At 40.8% G+C, this 17,601-nt stretch overlaps 2 protein-coding genes across 12 annotated transcripts in view; one reads left to right on the forward strand and one right to left on the reverse strand.

Moving 5' to 3' along the window:
• Positions 1-5,016, reverse strand: part of ubr4 (ubiquitin protein ligase E3 component n-recognin 4) — a 52,494-nt gene extending 47,478 nt beyond the window's left edge. For all 11 annotated transcript variants that reach the window (XM_080030949.1, XM_080030948.1, XM_080030940.1 and 8 more), the window contains exon 1: positions 4,887-5,016. In XM_080030949.1, the coding sequence (XP_079887075.1) occupies positions 4,887-5,011 (125 nt within the window). In that variant the 5' untranslated portion in view covers positions 5,012-5,016. The remainder of the gene's footprint in view (positions 1-4,886) is intronic.
• Positions 5,017-5,840: 824 nt separating this feature from the next.
• emc1 (ER membrane protein complex subunit 1) lies at positions 5,841-17,498 on the forward strand. The gene is made up of 22 exons (XM_080031219.1): positions 5,841-5,950; positions 6,371-6,498; positions 6,603-6,668; positions 6,754-6,847; positions 6,946-7,074; positions 7,491-7,617; positions 7,782-7,931; positions 8,134-8,301; positions 8,531-8,602; positions 9,100-9,198; positions 9,425-9,521; positions 10,524-10,640; positions 11,595-11,794; positions 12,040-12,189; positions 12,462-12,623; positions 12,825-12,944; positions 13,163-13,300; positions 14,351-14,524; positions 14,664-14,874; positions 14,999-15,083; positions 15,511-15,640; positions 15,807-17,498. Exons 1-22 carry the CDS (start codon positions 5,859-5,861, stop codon positions 15,984-15,986), a joined length of 2,889 nt encoding a protein of 962 aa, XP_079887345.1. The 5' UTR covers positions 5,841-5,858; the 3' UTR covers positions 15,987-17,498.
• Positions 17,499-17,601: the final 103 nt, after the last annotated feature.

The raw sequence follows: 17,601 nt of genomic DNA on the forward strand, positions 1-17,601 counted from the left end.
TCTCACAGATATTGTGATATGATTTGCAATATCATTTTCTTAATTCAAGCTTCAGTTTAGTATTCACTGCGTTACGTTGTTATCAGACACCATGTCTTTAATGAGCTATTAATGTGTGATGGTGTTCGTTACCGCACGGTGCCTTCATCAGCCCTTTCCATCCAGAATGACAGTTGCAAATTACTCTGAAGATTGTTTACTAGACTTGGCAACAGTATTACTAATGCCACTGGACTTTTAAGACGTACACTGGTCCAGTGTTTCCCACAGAATTTTTTGAAAGTGTGGGGGGGGAAATTTTGTACCTTTTAAATGTTAAATGCATCAATCTGGTGTACTTTGAGGAACACTATTCCTATATAAATGGTGATTAAGATGGAGTTTAACACACTTATCAATGGTTAATGAATAAATAATTTTCTATGATACACATTTGAGCCATCAAAAAAATTAAGCAAAGGTGGTGGTTACCTGTGGTTCAAAAGAGTGAACACAAGCGCCCTTTTGTTTTATTAGATTGTTGAATTACTAGTACTCAAATAACTGTGACTACAATCACGAAGGATAGCTCACAATATTCTGGCAGCAGGCGCGCAAATTACCAACTCCCGACTCGGGGAGGTAGAGACGAAAAATAACAATACAGGACTCTTTCGAGGCCCTGTAATTGGAATGAGTACACTTTAAATCCTTTAACGAGGATCCATTGGAGGGCAAGTCTGGTGCCAGCAGCCGCGGTAATTCCAGCTCCAATAGCGTATCTTAAAGTTGCTGCAGTTAAAAAGCTCGTAGTTGGATCTCGGGATCGAGCCGACGGTCCGCCGCGAGGCGAGCTACCGTCTGTCCCAGCCCCTGCCTCTCGGCACCCCCTCGATGCTCTTAACTGAGTGTCCCGCGGGGTCCGAAGCGTTTACTTTGAAAAAATGAGAGTGTTCAAAGGCAATACAGTCACAGCGCGTGTTGACACCGCAGGGGGAGGGGCTGATTGACTCGGGGAGATTGAAGCCTCGATCCCTCAAGCGGCGCTTTGATAATACGTCCATGATTGAAGGAAATATTGTTTCTTGAGATCACAGCGCGAATCACACGTTAAAGATTTTTATGCGGAAATGCTATTGTTTCCAAGTGAAACTCGCGCATTGCAAATGAAATGTATACATGTAGCCTATATTTTTTAAATAGTAAAATATACATATATAAAAAAAAATTAAAAATTAAAGTGTGGCGGGGCAAAATGAAAGTGTGGCGGCCCGCCACGGAATGATACATTAGTGGGAAACACTGCTGGTCTAATAACTTCTTGTGGTGCTGTTTCAAGTGCTGAGATAGGCTTGTGGTGTTGCCTTGCCATGTGGCTACAGATTCACAACTGGTCTTACACAATACCTTCTGTTGTCTGAAAGCTAAAATACTCCCTCAATTGTCAAACTTGACTTCACATCCTTTTGAAACACCACACAATTAACGTTTCCTAAATGTTTCATGTGCTTGTTATTGTTGGACGTATAACAAGTCCCCTTGGGCCACTTCTGATTGGTGAACATGACTGTCACACAAGGAGGACCGCATTACTTTGTTAACCATTGACACAACAGTTTAAACTCTAGGCCAGACATGCTGCATGGAATATCCTAAATTGCGGCCTTTGTCATTTGCTAATCTCATTGTTCTAAATCCAGACTTTGATTTGAAATCAATTATTTATTCCGCCCTAGTTAATTTAACATAGAAATCTTTATATCATTTTTCTGACTGGAATAGAAAGTTCGGAGTAACAGAAAAAACGGAAGTTGATATGGTGTTTGTATGAGAAACACATAAGCCCAATGTACTCAATACCACCTAGACCCATAACATTTAGCAACAGTCAAGTAACCTACTTCAACACAGACGAGTATTTATGCCTCGTTTCCACCGAGTAGAGCGGGTCGGATCGGAGCGGTTCGGTTAGTTTGGCTTTTCATTTGCCAAAAGTTGGGTAGGGTACGGTTTAAGCGCACCTAACCACTCTGAGCCGCTCCCGATCTCAGTACTCCTCCGTAGGGGTACTAGCCGCCTGAAAGCGGGCCGAAACGGCGGAGCCGTCATTTGATTGGTCGAAATAATCATTTCCGCCATGTGTAGTCATCTCGGCAAGAGTGAAGAGAGTCTTGTGTATTGGCGAAAATGTGAGCACAGCAATGTTTATTGTGTGGTGTTTTTCCTCGTCAATAAATTAATCAGTTGGTTACACTGTGTCCCACTAGTCACGTAGCTGCCGCAGCCAGCGCTGTTCTCTCACTGTCTCTATCAGTTGCAACTTGCACCGAGCCGTCTCTGTGTGTTTTCGCCATAGATAGTAGGCTAGTAAATACACGCTCACAACAACACGGGGGGAATAAATAAAGAAACAGCTGGTTTGACCAAGCAAAAACGAGAGATCGCTGGCTTGTGAGCGCGGCACTGTTTATTGTGTGGTGTTTTTCCTTGTCATTAAATGAATCAGTTGGCTACACTGTGTCCCACTGCTACGATGTCACGTAGCTGCCGCAGCCAGCGCTGTTCGCTCACTGTCTCTATCAGTTGCAACTTGCACCGAGCCGTCTCTGTGCTCACAACAACACGGGGGGAATAAATAAAGAAGCGGCTGGTTTGACCAAGCAAAAACGAGAGACCGCTGGCTTGACCACAGTTGTTCCACAGCCCGATAGTTTAACCCACATTCTGGCGGCGGCTATCGCAGTCCAGACAAAACCCCGCCCCACCAGTAAGGGTAGGGTCCGTGGTGGAAACAACACCGAGATTCTTAAAAGTGAGCTGTCCCGCTCTGAGCCGCTCTGATCCGACCCGCTCTACTCGGTGGAAACGAGGCATTATTCACACACTTGTAAATGTCATTGTGACTGTGCCAAGGATGAGAAGTTAAATGGTGTGTGGCATTATGTTTGGCATTGTATTACCTCTGGATTCATTTAGAATGTTGTGTCTGTCTAATTACTTGTGTGCGGTCACAGACAAGTTGCATAACAATTAAAGCTTCCAAGATGAGAACATGTATTTCACCACATTTCCAGGACCATGAAAGTTTGTAAGTAAGGAGTTCTGATAAATGTAAGAATGTCTTTGATCACACCATTTATGCGGTCTCTTTTATTGTCTGACAGATCTGCTCTTTGGCTAGATGAACTATTTCAACAGGGCAAACCCGGCCGAGGCTAAATTAGAGCTCCAAAAACACCTGAAAAAACACACAGCTGTGATGTAAGGTTTCTGCTGACTGCTGTCTCGAAACCATTTTTCAACCCCTGGCAAAAACTGCAAGCCAAATTACACCTCTTTCATCTGTGACCAAGGGCCAAATTTATTAACATGGCTTATGCAAAGAAGGATGCAACATGACAATATCAGTTCAAAGTATCCACTATCACCTATACAACTAAATACACAGAAAAAAGTTACAAAACACTGCTCTTACTCCAATAACTTATCCTAAAACAAACTCCAAAGTTCTGCTAACAGGATGAACATTTCAAACCCATCATGATGCCTGCGGCTGTTTATTCCACCTCATTTCCGTGTTATCAGCTAGGATCATTTACAGTCTCTGCTCTCAGTTCCTTAAAAATTAATAAATAATAAATAATGGAAAAGACCATAGTTTGGTGTCAACCAAACTACCAAGTTTGTTGACATCAAATTATGTAGCAGCACTAACTCAGCATTGCCATTATGCCACTCAAAGCTCAGTGAATTTGACCAAAAACGTATGGTAATTAGAAACTTATGATAATTAGAAAAGTAATTGATAACAAATCGTCCTTTCATTTGAAAACGAAACGAACAAGCCAGGCACCTGTGCCGCTGATCATAACAGGTTAAATGTTGCTTCAGAAAATGAAACCTAATAACATTGCAGGAAGCTTTTCACTTTAACGCCCAGAGCGATCAGTTCATGTAACCACGAAACAGGAGTATCATATGACAACCTGGTTATTGTGTAGACACGACAGACTTGATAATCACCAGGTGGTCATGTATGCATAGGTAGTTTAAAGGGCGAAATGTTTATTCCATTATTACACCTAGTTTTAGTTGAAAACTACTCAAATACTTATGCTTGGCTCCAACGGCAAGATCACTCTTGTCGAATGCACTACACCAGTGTACATTCCCACATGACATTTAGCCTTACATTGAATAACAACGCCGCCAGAGCTATCGTTTTATGAGCAAAATACTAAGGACTGCTCAACACCTCATGAAACAGGAGTGCGGAGTACAGGGTCCCCGCCTACCTCCAGCCGAGCCACAAACACACAGCAGACATTTAACTAGCTGCCTTTTAACCAGTTCATACATAAACTGCCAGCTGACATTTCCACTGTAGATTGGATATGGCAAATTCATCATACAGACAATCGTATTAAGCCATAATATGTTAGCTGACGTGGTCAATTATCACTGTAGACTCTCAACGTTACGTTTTCCAGTTCGTATGGAAGGCCCCTTGGTTAGCGTACTCGCTAATGTTTGTGTTAGCTAGCTTATGATGAAGCAAATTTCCTAAACGTAACAGTGCGACATCGGCTAACGCTTGTACAGCGACAATGTTACATTCATTTCGACGTCAAACAATCAGAAGTCGTGCCATGTTTCAAAAAGGTTGTGCGGTACCTGTCATGACAAGCTAAATTGCATTTTGAGTAGGTTAGCTTACGTTAGCCAACTGACTCCATGCTAGCGTAAATTAAGCTTGAGTAGCTTGTTAGCCGCTAACGTAGCCGTGCGGGTAACGTCCCCCATCAAACTTGACTACACCAGGCTAAATTAGCAGGTTAGCCAGGGGCGGACACTGCCAGTATTTGAGCAAATAAAGACAGCCTGCTAATTGACATTTCAGCGGTTACCTGTTGATTATAGATCCAATAAGCTGAGGTAGCTCTTTCGTTTCAAAAGCGGTGTACGAGGCTGATAAAAGCGGTCGCACTGCCGCTGTCCATTCGTGCTCCCCATCTCCTCCGCTCGACGCCATCTTGCAATCCCATAGAACAAACTCGCTGCTGGAGGAAGACTCTGTGGAGGTAAATGACAGGGGGCGCTCACAATCTGTTTACAGTCTCAATCTCATCACACAAACAGTCGGATTAGGAGCACACTCACAGTTTGCTCAAACTGTCAACAGTCAGGCTAACACCATTTCACCCGAAATTGTGATTAATGTGACCCAAGGAACTGTTATCATTAAAGGTCTGATTATACAATAAATAAATAAATGTCATACATTTATGATTTACACAAATAAACAAATGCCTAACATTAGCACTTATTTATCATCTTTACTCCTTAATATTACACAGTTAAGTGGTGTTTAACTAGATCTATAGATAGATAGATAGATAGATAATTCATCACAGATGGGAAATTGTATTGTTTCAGTAGGATATAATCGGAAATCAAAAGTGTATTAAAATGTTTACAGCGGCGTTGAAGTAGCCTCCACTAAACTCCAACACATACTGCTGTCTGACCGTAGGCCGTGTAGGGCTGACCAGATCTCAAGCAGCTTGTCCAAAGTCTTTCTCTCCACAACCAACTTTAGTGTCTCTACAGCAGTCCCCAGCACAGAGCCAGCCTAACATTTTATTCAGAGAATATTAAATCATAGCATTAAAATTATAATATTTTTTACACGGCATTCAGGATTTTGTGGACACATGAAAATTCTGTATTTATACAGTTTATTCTAGTGTTTACAGTTATTGAAGCTGCGTATCGCTCTAACCTGTAGGGGGCAGCACCTCTCCGCCACTAGGCAAAAAGTAAGCCAGTCAACTTCCGACTTCCTTCCCCCTTTCAAGCAAGCCAGAGCTACTGCAGCAATGGCAAAGCTAATTTCGTTGTTGCTAAAATGTATTATGTTATGCGGCATTGTCGGGGCTGTGTTCGAGGATCAAGTAGGAAAATTTGACTGGTAAGAAGAATCTACAGAGCTATCCTATCGTTTTTTTATTAAGAGCCATGTTTTCATTTGGACAAGCTATTGCTAACACCTGTCACATCCACTAGCTGCGACCCGGTGTTAGGGCTGGACTATATAGTAGAAGGACCAGGCCAAAAAAATATAAAAATGAATACAATAGAATATATTCTGTATTCATTTTTGATTTGATATTAGGTCTAATAAGCCCATAACTTCTTGTTAATGTGATTGCGATGTCTTTCTAAGTGTGTGGACAACACAACTAATCTGATTAAAAAATAAATAAAATAAAAAATGGTGTCATGTCATCTTCCACCAATATTTTGCTAGTTTCTTTCTTTCTTTCAAATTAGAGTTGTGGGTAGCGATAGCCTGATGTTGACAGCTTGTTCTCTGTGTTCTGATTCACAGGAGGCAGCAATATGTTGGCAAGGTTCGCTTCTCTCATTTCGACGCACAGGTTCAGTCATCCAAAAAGGTGCTGCTGGCAACAGAGAACAATGTTTTTGCTGCACTCAACACTAGGACTGGAGAACTCTGTGAGTAGTTTGTTTATGTTTTGTAATAGAACCAAGTACATAAAGTCAGTCTCAGTTAAAATACGTTGTTCTTATACAAATATTTATTCAATGTTTGTCTACAGTGTGGCGACAAGTAGATAAGACTGGGCCAGAGGGAAACATCGACGCTCTTCTGCAACATGGACAAGGTGAATAATGTCATTGCAGTTGAGCTTACATAGGTTTTTTCTAATTGAAAGCAGAGAAACTCATCAGACTGTTGTTTTCTCCTAGACGCTGTGCTGGTGGTTGGTGATGGCCGCCTGCTGCGCTCTTGGGAGACAAATGTCGGTGGTTTGAACTGGGAGGTTGTGCTCGACTCCGGCAGGTGATTATCTCCTTGGATGCCAGTTTTATGCCAGAGTAGAATTTCAATTCAATTTGATCAGATGATAACTGCCTTTTTTTTAAACTATTTTGTTTTAGCTTCCAGTCGGCATGTTTGGTTGGACAGCACGACAACGTGAAACACGTGGCAGTTTTGAAGAAAACTATCCTCTCTCTCCATTACCTTTCTAATGGTCATCAAAAATGGATCGAGAATCTACCAGAAAGGCAAGTAGCACATGTACATTTTTATTGGACACAGTTTTTGTACAAGATGAGCATGTCTTCCCTGAAATTGAAGTTTGAAGACTTAAAAAAAAACGTATGACCCTTCAAAATGATCCAGATGCCATGAATATGCAAACAATATTGATTTCCTTAGTTCAAATGCTTGAAACAACAAGATGTCTTTTCTTTTCTTTTTTAAGATATTTTTTTTGGCATTTTTATGCTTTTATTGATAGTGTAGAGACAGAGTTGAAATGGGGCAGAGAGGGGAGTGACATGCAGTGGACGACCGCGGGCTGGAATCTAACCTGGGTCCACTGCTGGCCGAGGCCCATGGGGGGGACGCCCTACCAACTGAGCTAAGGGCGCCGGAGGTTTATAATTTTTTTAAATTTTTCTGTCTTTTTTATCTGCAGTGAAACCGTGGATTACCAGGCAGTGTATTCTGGTGGCAATGGTGACGTGTATGCGCTGGGAGTTGTTCCCAATTCTCATGTTACTATCGTCACTTACAGTGTGGACGATGGAGAGATAATCAAGCAGGTAACCCTGATTTAATAATAGCAATATATAATTGCTTTGTAGGATATATTAAGTTACTTTTTTTGAAGGAATAACTTAAAAATGCATCAAATAAACCAAACCAGTGTTGCAAATGTATCCCTCAAATTCCACATTCTTGTCTTTTTTGCTTGTCTTGTCTTCAGGTCTCAGTTGAAGCCCCGTGGCTGTCCAACATACAGAGCAGCTGTGCAATGGTTGGCCAGGGGATGTTGACATGTGTGGACTCTGCAACCTTGTCCCTGTACATGCTTGACTTGCATGAGCAATCACAAATGGCCCAGGTGCCTCTGCAGGTAAGTACCCACAATAAATACAACCAAAACCTTTTTATATTTCATAAAATGATTTCCTATTCATTGGTTTGCATAGGTCTCCTAGTTTCTCTGCATTTCTCTACCTACACAATGGAACTGTCTCTCAGTCTTTACATGCCTACATTGGTATCGCTGTGTGAATGTTGTATTCAGTGTTGTTGTACTATTTGTCCTCTTCTAGTCTCTGGGACTTGAAGTGGCCCCCGGCTTCCATCCGGTCCTGGTGTCCACACAGCCCAACCCGGCTCGACAGCCTCTGTCTGAGTTCTTCCTCCAGCTGGGACCTGAGCACTACCTTCTTCTGCAGCACAACGATGGGCAGATAGTTACACTGAGAGATTTCAATCCTGTACGTAACTGTTTCTTAACCTTGCACTTAGTTCTTTCATGATTGGGATTTTGACTGTCAAATCCAGACCAATTGTCACTCATAATGTTTGCGATCCAAAGTTGTTTATTCCACTATTGCAATTTTCTTATATTCTGAAATGTATATTAAGAATATGTTAAGATATGTGATATTTAAAAGAAAAATTTATGAAAGAAAGTTTTGATGACTCATTTGTCTCAATTCATAGGCTATGCTGGTTTCATTTGCAACCACTGGAGAGAAGACTATTGCTGCCGTCATGTCGCCCAAGAATAAAACTGTAAGTTAATGTGAAAATATGCTACATTGTGTTTGTTAAAGGCCTACTTCACCGGTTGGGATATGAAGGTGTATTGAACTCGGAGATCCTATGAAGTATAAATGTGCAAAAAAAATTGAAATCGGATCATCCTAGCCTGAGAAAAGGCAGAAAGAGTGTTTTATGGTCTCGCTGTCTAACCCTACATTTCTCTTTCTGTGACATCACAGAAAGAGAAATGTAGGGTTAGACAGTCATTGTCATTGTGCTCTCTCTGCAAACTACGGTATATATCAGCAGATTATGCGCAGTCTGTCTCTCTGTGTGCTTGATGTTTTATTTGCATGTCGATTTTGATTAACATTTCATATTTGTAACCCAAAAGCTGACAAACTCTTTTAGGCAGTTGCTTGGAAACAAATGTACAGATATTTTTAAATCTTTTGACCTTGAAAAAGAAAATAATCTATTTTTCAAAGCATAGTGGATGATGTGATGATCTACTTTCTTCCACATAGGCCTGCAGTCTTAACCTCTTCAGTGCAGAATCTGGACGCAGACTTCTAGACACAACACTGATTTTCAATATGGATCCTAATGGTGGGAAACCAGAGAAGGTGAGTTTACATTGATTATCAGCTATTCTCCAGCGTGTTTTAAATCTGGCTTGTCAAGTAAACAAGGCTTCAGATTTTACTCAATGCGATTATTTTCTGAGCATATCAGTCTTGTTTGTGAGCTGGCTTGTGCACAATACACATTATGATGTTAACTATTCAATTCCAAATCAAGTCAATTCCATTTGGAACATGCACTCAGTGTCATTTCTATACCATCTTCCAGCTTCATGTACAGGCATTCCTGAAGAAAGATGATTCTGTTGGCTACAGGGTCATTGTGCAGACTGAAGACCACACACTGACTTTCATACAGCAGCCAGGTATGGATGGAAAAAAACACTAAGCTTTTTCAGTGTTGGAAAGAGTGACACTTCATTCTGCGCTAGTTAATGTTATCCGAGTTATTGGCATGCACCACTGTCTGCAAAGGTGTCTTCTTTTATTTTCCCACTAGGGGGGGCCAAAGTCAACTAGTTCTTTTTGGTGCTTTTTGGTGTGAAAGCCCTACTCTGAAAGTCTGACCTCCTATCAGATCTAAAGACAATGGGCCAGTTTCACAGACATGGATTAAGACTAGTCCTGGACTAAATGGAATTTTGAATGGAGATTGTCCATTGAAAGTACAATTTAGTCCAAAACTAGGCTTAATCCATGTCTGCGAAACCGGCCCAATGTGTCATAAGTCACGGAGTTTTAAGTCAGTCTATACAATTTTGCAAAGAAAAGGGATCTTGCAGGGTCACTATTTACAAGACTATAACTTTCCTTTGATATTTTTTCCCATCCTGCTCCTGTGGAAATTGAAAAGGGTGAATCTATATGTAGAATCTTATATATTTTATTGGGATGCACCACTGTCTGCAAATATATAGTGTGTGTGTGTGTGTATATATATATATATATATAATACAGGTGTTTGCAGTTATGCAGTTAGTGGGGTGAACTGAATCACATGGGATTCATGGCTTCAAGCCAAATGGTTTATGTGAAGAGTAACATAAACCCTTCACTCGTTGTGTTTACCGATCCATTCCGTCTTTCCAGTGCAAAGAGACTGATGAGCCATGCTTTGCCTCGTGATAACACTTGACTACATTCCGCTTCTTAATCATTGTAAAAAAGTGCCAACGTCTAACCACTGACAGGCTCTCGGTCTTTCGTAATGCACAGTGCACATACGTTTGTTCTTTCCACAGCATATGGGGGCGAGGGGGGCGTTCATGTCGTAATTCATGGAAAGCGTCACAACAAACTGCATACTGTCCCAGGGTGTGGAAAGTGGAATGAAGGATGACGGAACAATAATGAGTCTTGTGTTCCAGGGCGTGTGATGTGGACAAGAGAGGAGGCCCTGTCAGATGTGGTGACAATGGAAATGGTAGATCTGCCTCTCACAGGAACGCAGGCCGAGCTGGAGGGAGAGTTCGGCAAAAAGGCTGGTAAATGTCGGACAGAAATCCCTTCATGTTGGAACTTCTCAACTGTAAAGCTTTCATTTGTGCAGTGAATTAATATTCTATATTTTTATCAATTATTTTCACTGTTTTCAGTCTGTCCTAGCCACTCTGTAATTTTATTTGCATGTCTTACACACTTCAGGCAGATGTCCAATTCCTAATCTAAGCTGTATTTTGTCAAAGCTGTCCAAATATTGAACTAATTAAGTCCACTGAATTGTTGCTTTTACTTTTGCTCTTGCTTCATCTTCTCCGCACCTGCTTTCAAAGGTGGAGTCAGCGATTCTGGAGAATGCTTGTAGTCAAAATCAGTGAATATCTCCTCACGATCCGCTACCAGTCCGTGCTGTGTGTGTGCATTGAAACAAAACCCCGGTGTTAATGCAAAGCCTAGGCTCTATAAACTAGAATGTAAACAAGGTTATGTAATCAAAGGGCCCTCTGTAGCTAGCAACATGCCCGTTACAGAACCTGGGCTGTGTATTAACACAGATTTTACTTAACGGTACGGACAAATAGCTTATTGTGAGCAGATATTCACTGATTTTAACAAAAGGAATTGCTAAATCCACCTTTTATTCACCAGGGTTATAGTTTTTTAAATTTTATTGTCTTCGGTGTGTTGACTTTGTTGCTGTCCGCTTCACTTTTCTTTTTTTGTCCCGTTTTTAATGCTGCGCTTGGATTCAGCTATTCAAGGTAATGCTATGCTCTTCTTCAACTAAACTTGATTAATGGATCTTAAGTTTGACTGAAACCCCTATATACACACTAAACCTTTCTTTGTCAATTAGTGTTGTATGGTTCACCTGTGCTTTGCCTGCAATGACGAGTCCACAATAACCTCTACAAGAAATTTCCCAGAAGTTGTGACTTTCAAGTGACATCCTTAAATGTGGCTTTAATCTACATTTTGCTATCTGCAATTTTGCCCAGACGGCCTGTTTTCCATGGTGCTGAAGAGGCTCTCCTCTCAGCTCATCCTGCTGCAGGCCTGGATCTCCCACCTCTGGAAGATGTTCTACGATGCACGCAAGCCCCGCAGTCAAGTGAAAAATGAAGTGACCATCGAGAACTTGTCCAGAGACGAGTTCAATCTGCAGAAGATGATGGTTATGGTTACTGCATCCGGGAAGGTACAAGACTCAAAGCCTAGCCCCTCCCATTTATTTACTGTTTGTTAGTGTGTCGGGAGACATTAGCTGTGCTGCACGCTTGCTGTCAAACAAGTTCCTGCTCATTTGTTGTTGTTTTTACACGGGCATGACTAAAGCGAAATTAAATACTTGTATATATACACACAGACTCCATCAGGTCCTGCACAGTTCTCCTCTTAAAGTTCACCCTTTATAAACCATTTTGCTTTACTTTTCTGTTTAAGCTCTTCGGGATCGACAGCAAGACCGGAACTATTTTATGGAGGCACTACCTGGAAAACATCCCATCTAATTCAGCATTCAAACTAATGGTGCAACGGACCACTGCGCACTTCCCTCATCCGCCACAGTGCACACTGCTCATCAAAGACAAGGTACTATCCAATGACAAGGGCTCTGAGCATTGTGGAGAATGAATTAATGTCATTATATTGTGGGCCACACAAACATAAATACAGCAAATACATTTACAGTAAAATTGGCAAATTTCAAAAAGAGTGTGCACCTTCAAGATTGATAACCTCAAGTCTTTTTATTGCCATAGTGTTCACTGAGCATGCAGTTTGAAAGGAAAACATTTCTTGGACCCGTGTCACTGTCGTGGTGTGTATTTATTTTTGGGGGGTTTGTTTTTCTTCGGACACAGGACACAGGCCTGGCTTCCCTCCATGTATTTAACCCCATCTTTGGAAAGAAGAATCACGTCACTCCACCCGCTCTGTCTCAGCCCATCCTCCAGTCACTCATGCTGCCTCTCAATGACCAGGATTATGCTAAAGTCTTACTTCTCGTGGACGACCAGTACAAGGTCAGTGGCAAAGCAGAAACCTCCCCACCCACCAGATCAACATTCTGAATAGACTATATAGATACAGGCCTTCTACATGATGTGTTTCAAAGACATTTTTTCTCCCCATTTCCAAATGTGCTCTCTGTCCACATTTTCTTTATGGGAGAGATATTGTTGACCCAGAACCAGCTTGTAAAAGTTGTATCTTTCTTTCCATAGGTGTCTGCTTTTCCCTCTACAAAGAATGTACTGCAGCAGCTCCAGGAGATGGCCTCATCCATATTCTTTTATCTTGTCGACTCCAGCCAGGGAAGACTTTCTGGCTACAGGCTACGAACGGCAAGTGAACCTTCTTCTTCTTCTTTTTAGCGATGTTCTTCCAATAAAGCACTATACTATAATAAGTGGGAAAAGCAAATGGACATGTGCAATAATGCCTAAAGTATTCTAAGAATGAGCATTCTAGCCAGGAATCTGTTTATAGATCACCGTTCTCACAGTGAGCTTCAGTGAATTGATACATGACTGAATGAATGTGGATGTTTTTGTGCCCTCAGGACTTGTCGACCGAGCTGATATGGGAAGTCGTGGTCCCGACTGAGGTGCAGAAGATTGTCTCAGTCAAAGGGAAAAGGCCCAATGAGCATGTGCACTCCCAGGGCAGAGTAATGGGAGACCGTAGTGTCCTATATAAGGTATGATAACGACCCCTTTAAAGTATAATGCTGTGAGTGTGTATTGGAAAGTTTGAAAACTATACTGTAACTCCTATTGATGTTGGATTTGGTCATAGTTCTCTCCACTTTCTTCTTTACTAATTCAGTCAGAGACGCAGAGTCACTCCCCGTCGTGATGTAAGCATAAAACACGTGTTTCCAAGAAATACTGGAGCTCAAGTCACTGTTTCCCCAGTGAATCATATCCCCTCTCCAACACTGACTCTGAATAAGATTTACCAGTTGTTTTTCTACTGTGGTTCCTCCTTATAATTTGTTGCATTACCCAGGATTTTTCTTTTAATATTACTCGTATTATACTATAAAGTAAGTTAAAGAATAATTGAAAAAACGGTGTAGTCCCAGTCCTAACATTATGGAGACTGCAAGATTCATTACACAACGCAAAAGGGTGTGACCGGACAAACAACACACTTTCTGGCTCAGTCTGTCTGGCTCAATGTTAGCTGTTGGAAAAAGGATGGCACTACAGGAAAAGGGAAGAGGGTTACCAAAATCATTACAAATCAACCCATTGATATCCTTCAAGAATATCCAATCATCTGCCCAGTAAAGGTCAAGATATCTTGCTTTGGATCAGACAGGGAAACCAAAGCCATAGCTTAGACCCTGGTGCTAGTGAAGCAAATATATGCTATCACTGTTCTGTTCATTTTTCTCGTATCTCACTTGATTTTAGTGGCCGCTTCTAACTAGCCCTTTTTTAATAGTTTGTGATTCCTTGGGTTCCTGTCTATATTTGTAAATGCATAGTTCAAACGTTTTTCTGAATAAACACGGACACATCGCATTACATCTTTTTTATATTTAGGTCATTGGAGCTCTGTTTTGAAATGTAACTCTGGTGACCCTTACCTTGAACAAAAAAAAGAGACACCTTAATAACTAAAGTCAATCAGTCTAAAATGTAGCTGGCCAATTACATATTAAATATTGAAATTATTTTTAATTAAGTAATTTTTTGCTTTGATTAAGATGGTGAATTTGGTTTGATCTAATTTCTTCCAGTACCTGAACCCCAACCTACTGGCCGTGGTGACCGAGAGCACAGACACACATCAGGAGAGAAGCTTCATCGGGATCATGCTGATCGATGGCGTGACCGGTCGCATCATCCACGAGGCTGTCCAGAGAAAGACCAAAGGACCGGTGCATATTGTCCACTCTGAGAACTGGGTGGTGGTGAGTACTACTTAGTACTTAAGTCAGACTGTTGAGTGACTGCAGCTGAAATAAGTATGGTTAAAAGTGACATGCGATGCCTTCTGGGCCATGTCATTTTATGACTGAATGTATCACCTGCCTCTGTTTGACTCCTCAGTACGAATACTGGAGCACCAAGTCCCGCAGGAACGAGTTCTCCGTCATTGAACTGTACGAAGGGATGGAGCTCTACAACAGCACCGTGTTCAGCTCACTGGATCGGCCACATGCTCCTCAGGTGCTTCAGCAGTCTTACATTTTCCCCTCCTCCATCTCCACCCTGGAGGCCACACTGACGGAGAAGGGCATCACCAGCCGCCATCTGCTCAGTAAGTCTCAACCCGATCCAGTCTAAAGGGCTGCAGTGCTTTACAACAACAACAAGGTCTTTTCAACATTCTTCTGCCCGTTGCCCTTTTTTTAATAGGTTTGTTTTGCTTTTCTTTGACACAGTTGGCTTACCTTCTGGAGGGATTCTGTCATTACCCAAGATGTTCCTTGACCCTCGGAGGCCAGAAATAGTAACTGAGCAAAGCCGGTGAGTCTTTTATTCAGTCAGGCTTGGTTTAACCCTCTGGTATCACTTTTGACATTTTTGTCCAAATGGGTAATTTATTACTCTTTATTCAGATTAATTTTGACTGTCACCGTGACATGATTTTTTCTTTTATAAGAAGGTTTTCTTTCTGGATACATTTTTTCATATTAGTCTACAATACAATGTACACATGTATTACACTTCAAGGCCATTCAGGACAAAACTTTTCACTTTCAAAAAACTGCTATAAAAAATCCCACACTTTTTTGGGTTAACTCTTCTAATCAACTTCAGTCCTGAAACTAACAAATATTTAAACATTTTCAAAAAATAAAGGGTAGTAAATTTGAATGATACCAGAGGGTTAGAAAATGTAATTCACTTTTTTTTTGTCTAACTCTGTCTAACGTGTTGACCCGTCCTCCAGTGAAGAGAACCTTATACCCTACGCACCAGAGCTGATGATCAGAACTGAATGGTTCATCAACTACAATCAGACCGTGTCAAGAGTGCGAGGGATTTACACTGCCCCCTCTGGACTGGAGTCGACTTGCCTGGTAAGTCTGTTTTCATAACACTAACAACAATGTTATGTTAAGATGAATAATGGTCTTAAAAGCTGTAAAATAGGCATAGAAATGTATATCCATCCAAAACATGTGTTGATGCAATCAACGCAGTTTTCTTCTCTTCAAGTAAATCTAACTTCTATCTTACTTGTAGGTGGTGGCATACGGTCTGGACATCTACCAGACACGCGTCTATCCCTCCAAGCAGTTTGACGTACTGAAAGACGACTACGACTACATGCTGATCAGTAGTGTACTCTTTGCCCTTTTCTTTGCCACCATGATCAGCAAACGCCTGGCAGAAGTCAAACTGCTCAACCGGGCCTGGCGGTAAAGCCATGGACAAATTGCCAATGACAGCCCCGAGGCTGCACAACGGACCTCAGCCCGAGGAAGTGAGGCGGCTGATGCCGTGCCTGTAGAAGAACACAGCTCAAAGTTCAACTAGGCCCTTAAGGGACTGCAAGGGGGGTGAGGGATCGGAGGGGTGAAAGGAGGGATTAGAAAAAGTTTTATTTGTTTTTTTAACTTATTTTGCAAGCACAAGGAATTTGTGCGATGTCATTCTGATTAGATGTTTAACACATAAATGATTTATTAATGAACGAAAAATAATTAGACTTAATCCATTTTGATGTTTGGAAATTCCTACACATGTGAAAGTTAGATACTTAACTATTGTAAGTTTTTTCCAAGATTACGTTTGTAAAACTTGTTTTTCATTCCACTGTTTTAATGAAGTGATAATAAATGGGGAGATCAGAGTAGAAAGAAGACATGCAACACGTGATCATTATTCAGTACTGTCCCATTGTTAAATGATTTGTACTTTGATCCTGATGGATCACTATGATGCACAAATGCGATTTGATGAACTGAATATGACGTGTGATGAAATGATGTAGCATGAACAAGAAATGGTTATTTGTGCTTTCAGAAAGACTTCTGTCCCACTGTCATCACCATTGAATGCTTGAGGGAGCAAAGTGGCCATATGCCTTTATTTTATGCACATCAATTATCCTGCAGCTCATACGTTTGGGAGCCATTTTTATCCACCATCAGTCCCTATTGATGCTCAATTAAATTTCAGTGTTTTTCTGTTTTCCCAAGGAAACACTTTTTTTTTTGTTTTCCATTTAAATTTTGTCTCCATTACAATATGTTGTAATTCTCAAAGTAGCATGATTAACATTTACAGTACATACATTTTAGTAAATGAAAGATTTGCACCTCAAAAGTCTGCCTCACATTTATGGTTTGCTTTAATGTATGATGTGACTATAACACACCAATATGAATAGGTAAAATGTTTCATCTCTTTTCAAAGGAAAAATAATAAGCTGGAGAATTTCGACAAAACACCAAGAAGAAAAACTTTCCTTAGTTGTGGAAAAAGGACATCAGGTCTTTCATAGAACAAATAAGTTATTTTATTTCTATAAATACATTAAAAACACAAATATACAATGATTTACTTTTGACACAAACAATATGAATTTACATACAGCCTTTGCTTCTGACTCTGACGCAGAACCTTCATGAGAACTTCTAACCTGATGTAACAAAGTTGTCAATGTGGGTCTGCACCTCAACAGTGTAAACGTAACATTTCTTTTGACCATATATTATTTGAGCTAAATGCCAATACACAATTAAATTAATTCATAATTATTATAACTGAGTATTATTGAAAATAAAGGCCTTTTTAATCCTGTGTATACAAACACTAACGATGTAAAACCTTTTAACAGCATCAGAAGGCATTAATGACTCGATGACTATAGTGTTCTTCATTTGTATTAAAAGATATGTGGGCGCATTCAGTCATGTGTTCTCAATCTTGGTCTTGTGGCTGCTATTTTTGTTTTCAGCTCACAGTTTTCCTTGAAATAATTTAAACCTTGTCCAGCGTAAAATATGAGGCAAGAATCAATGTTAAGAGTTAG

Source organism: Ammodytes marinus (genome assembly GCF_949987685.1).
Source record: "Ammodytes marinus genome assembly, chromosome: 7".
Classification (NCBI taxonomy): domain Eukaryota; kingdom Metazoa; phylum Chordata; class Actinopteri; order Uranoscopiformes; family Ammodytidae; genus Ammodytes; species Ammodytes marinus.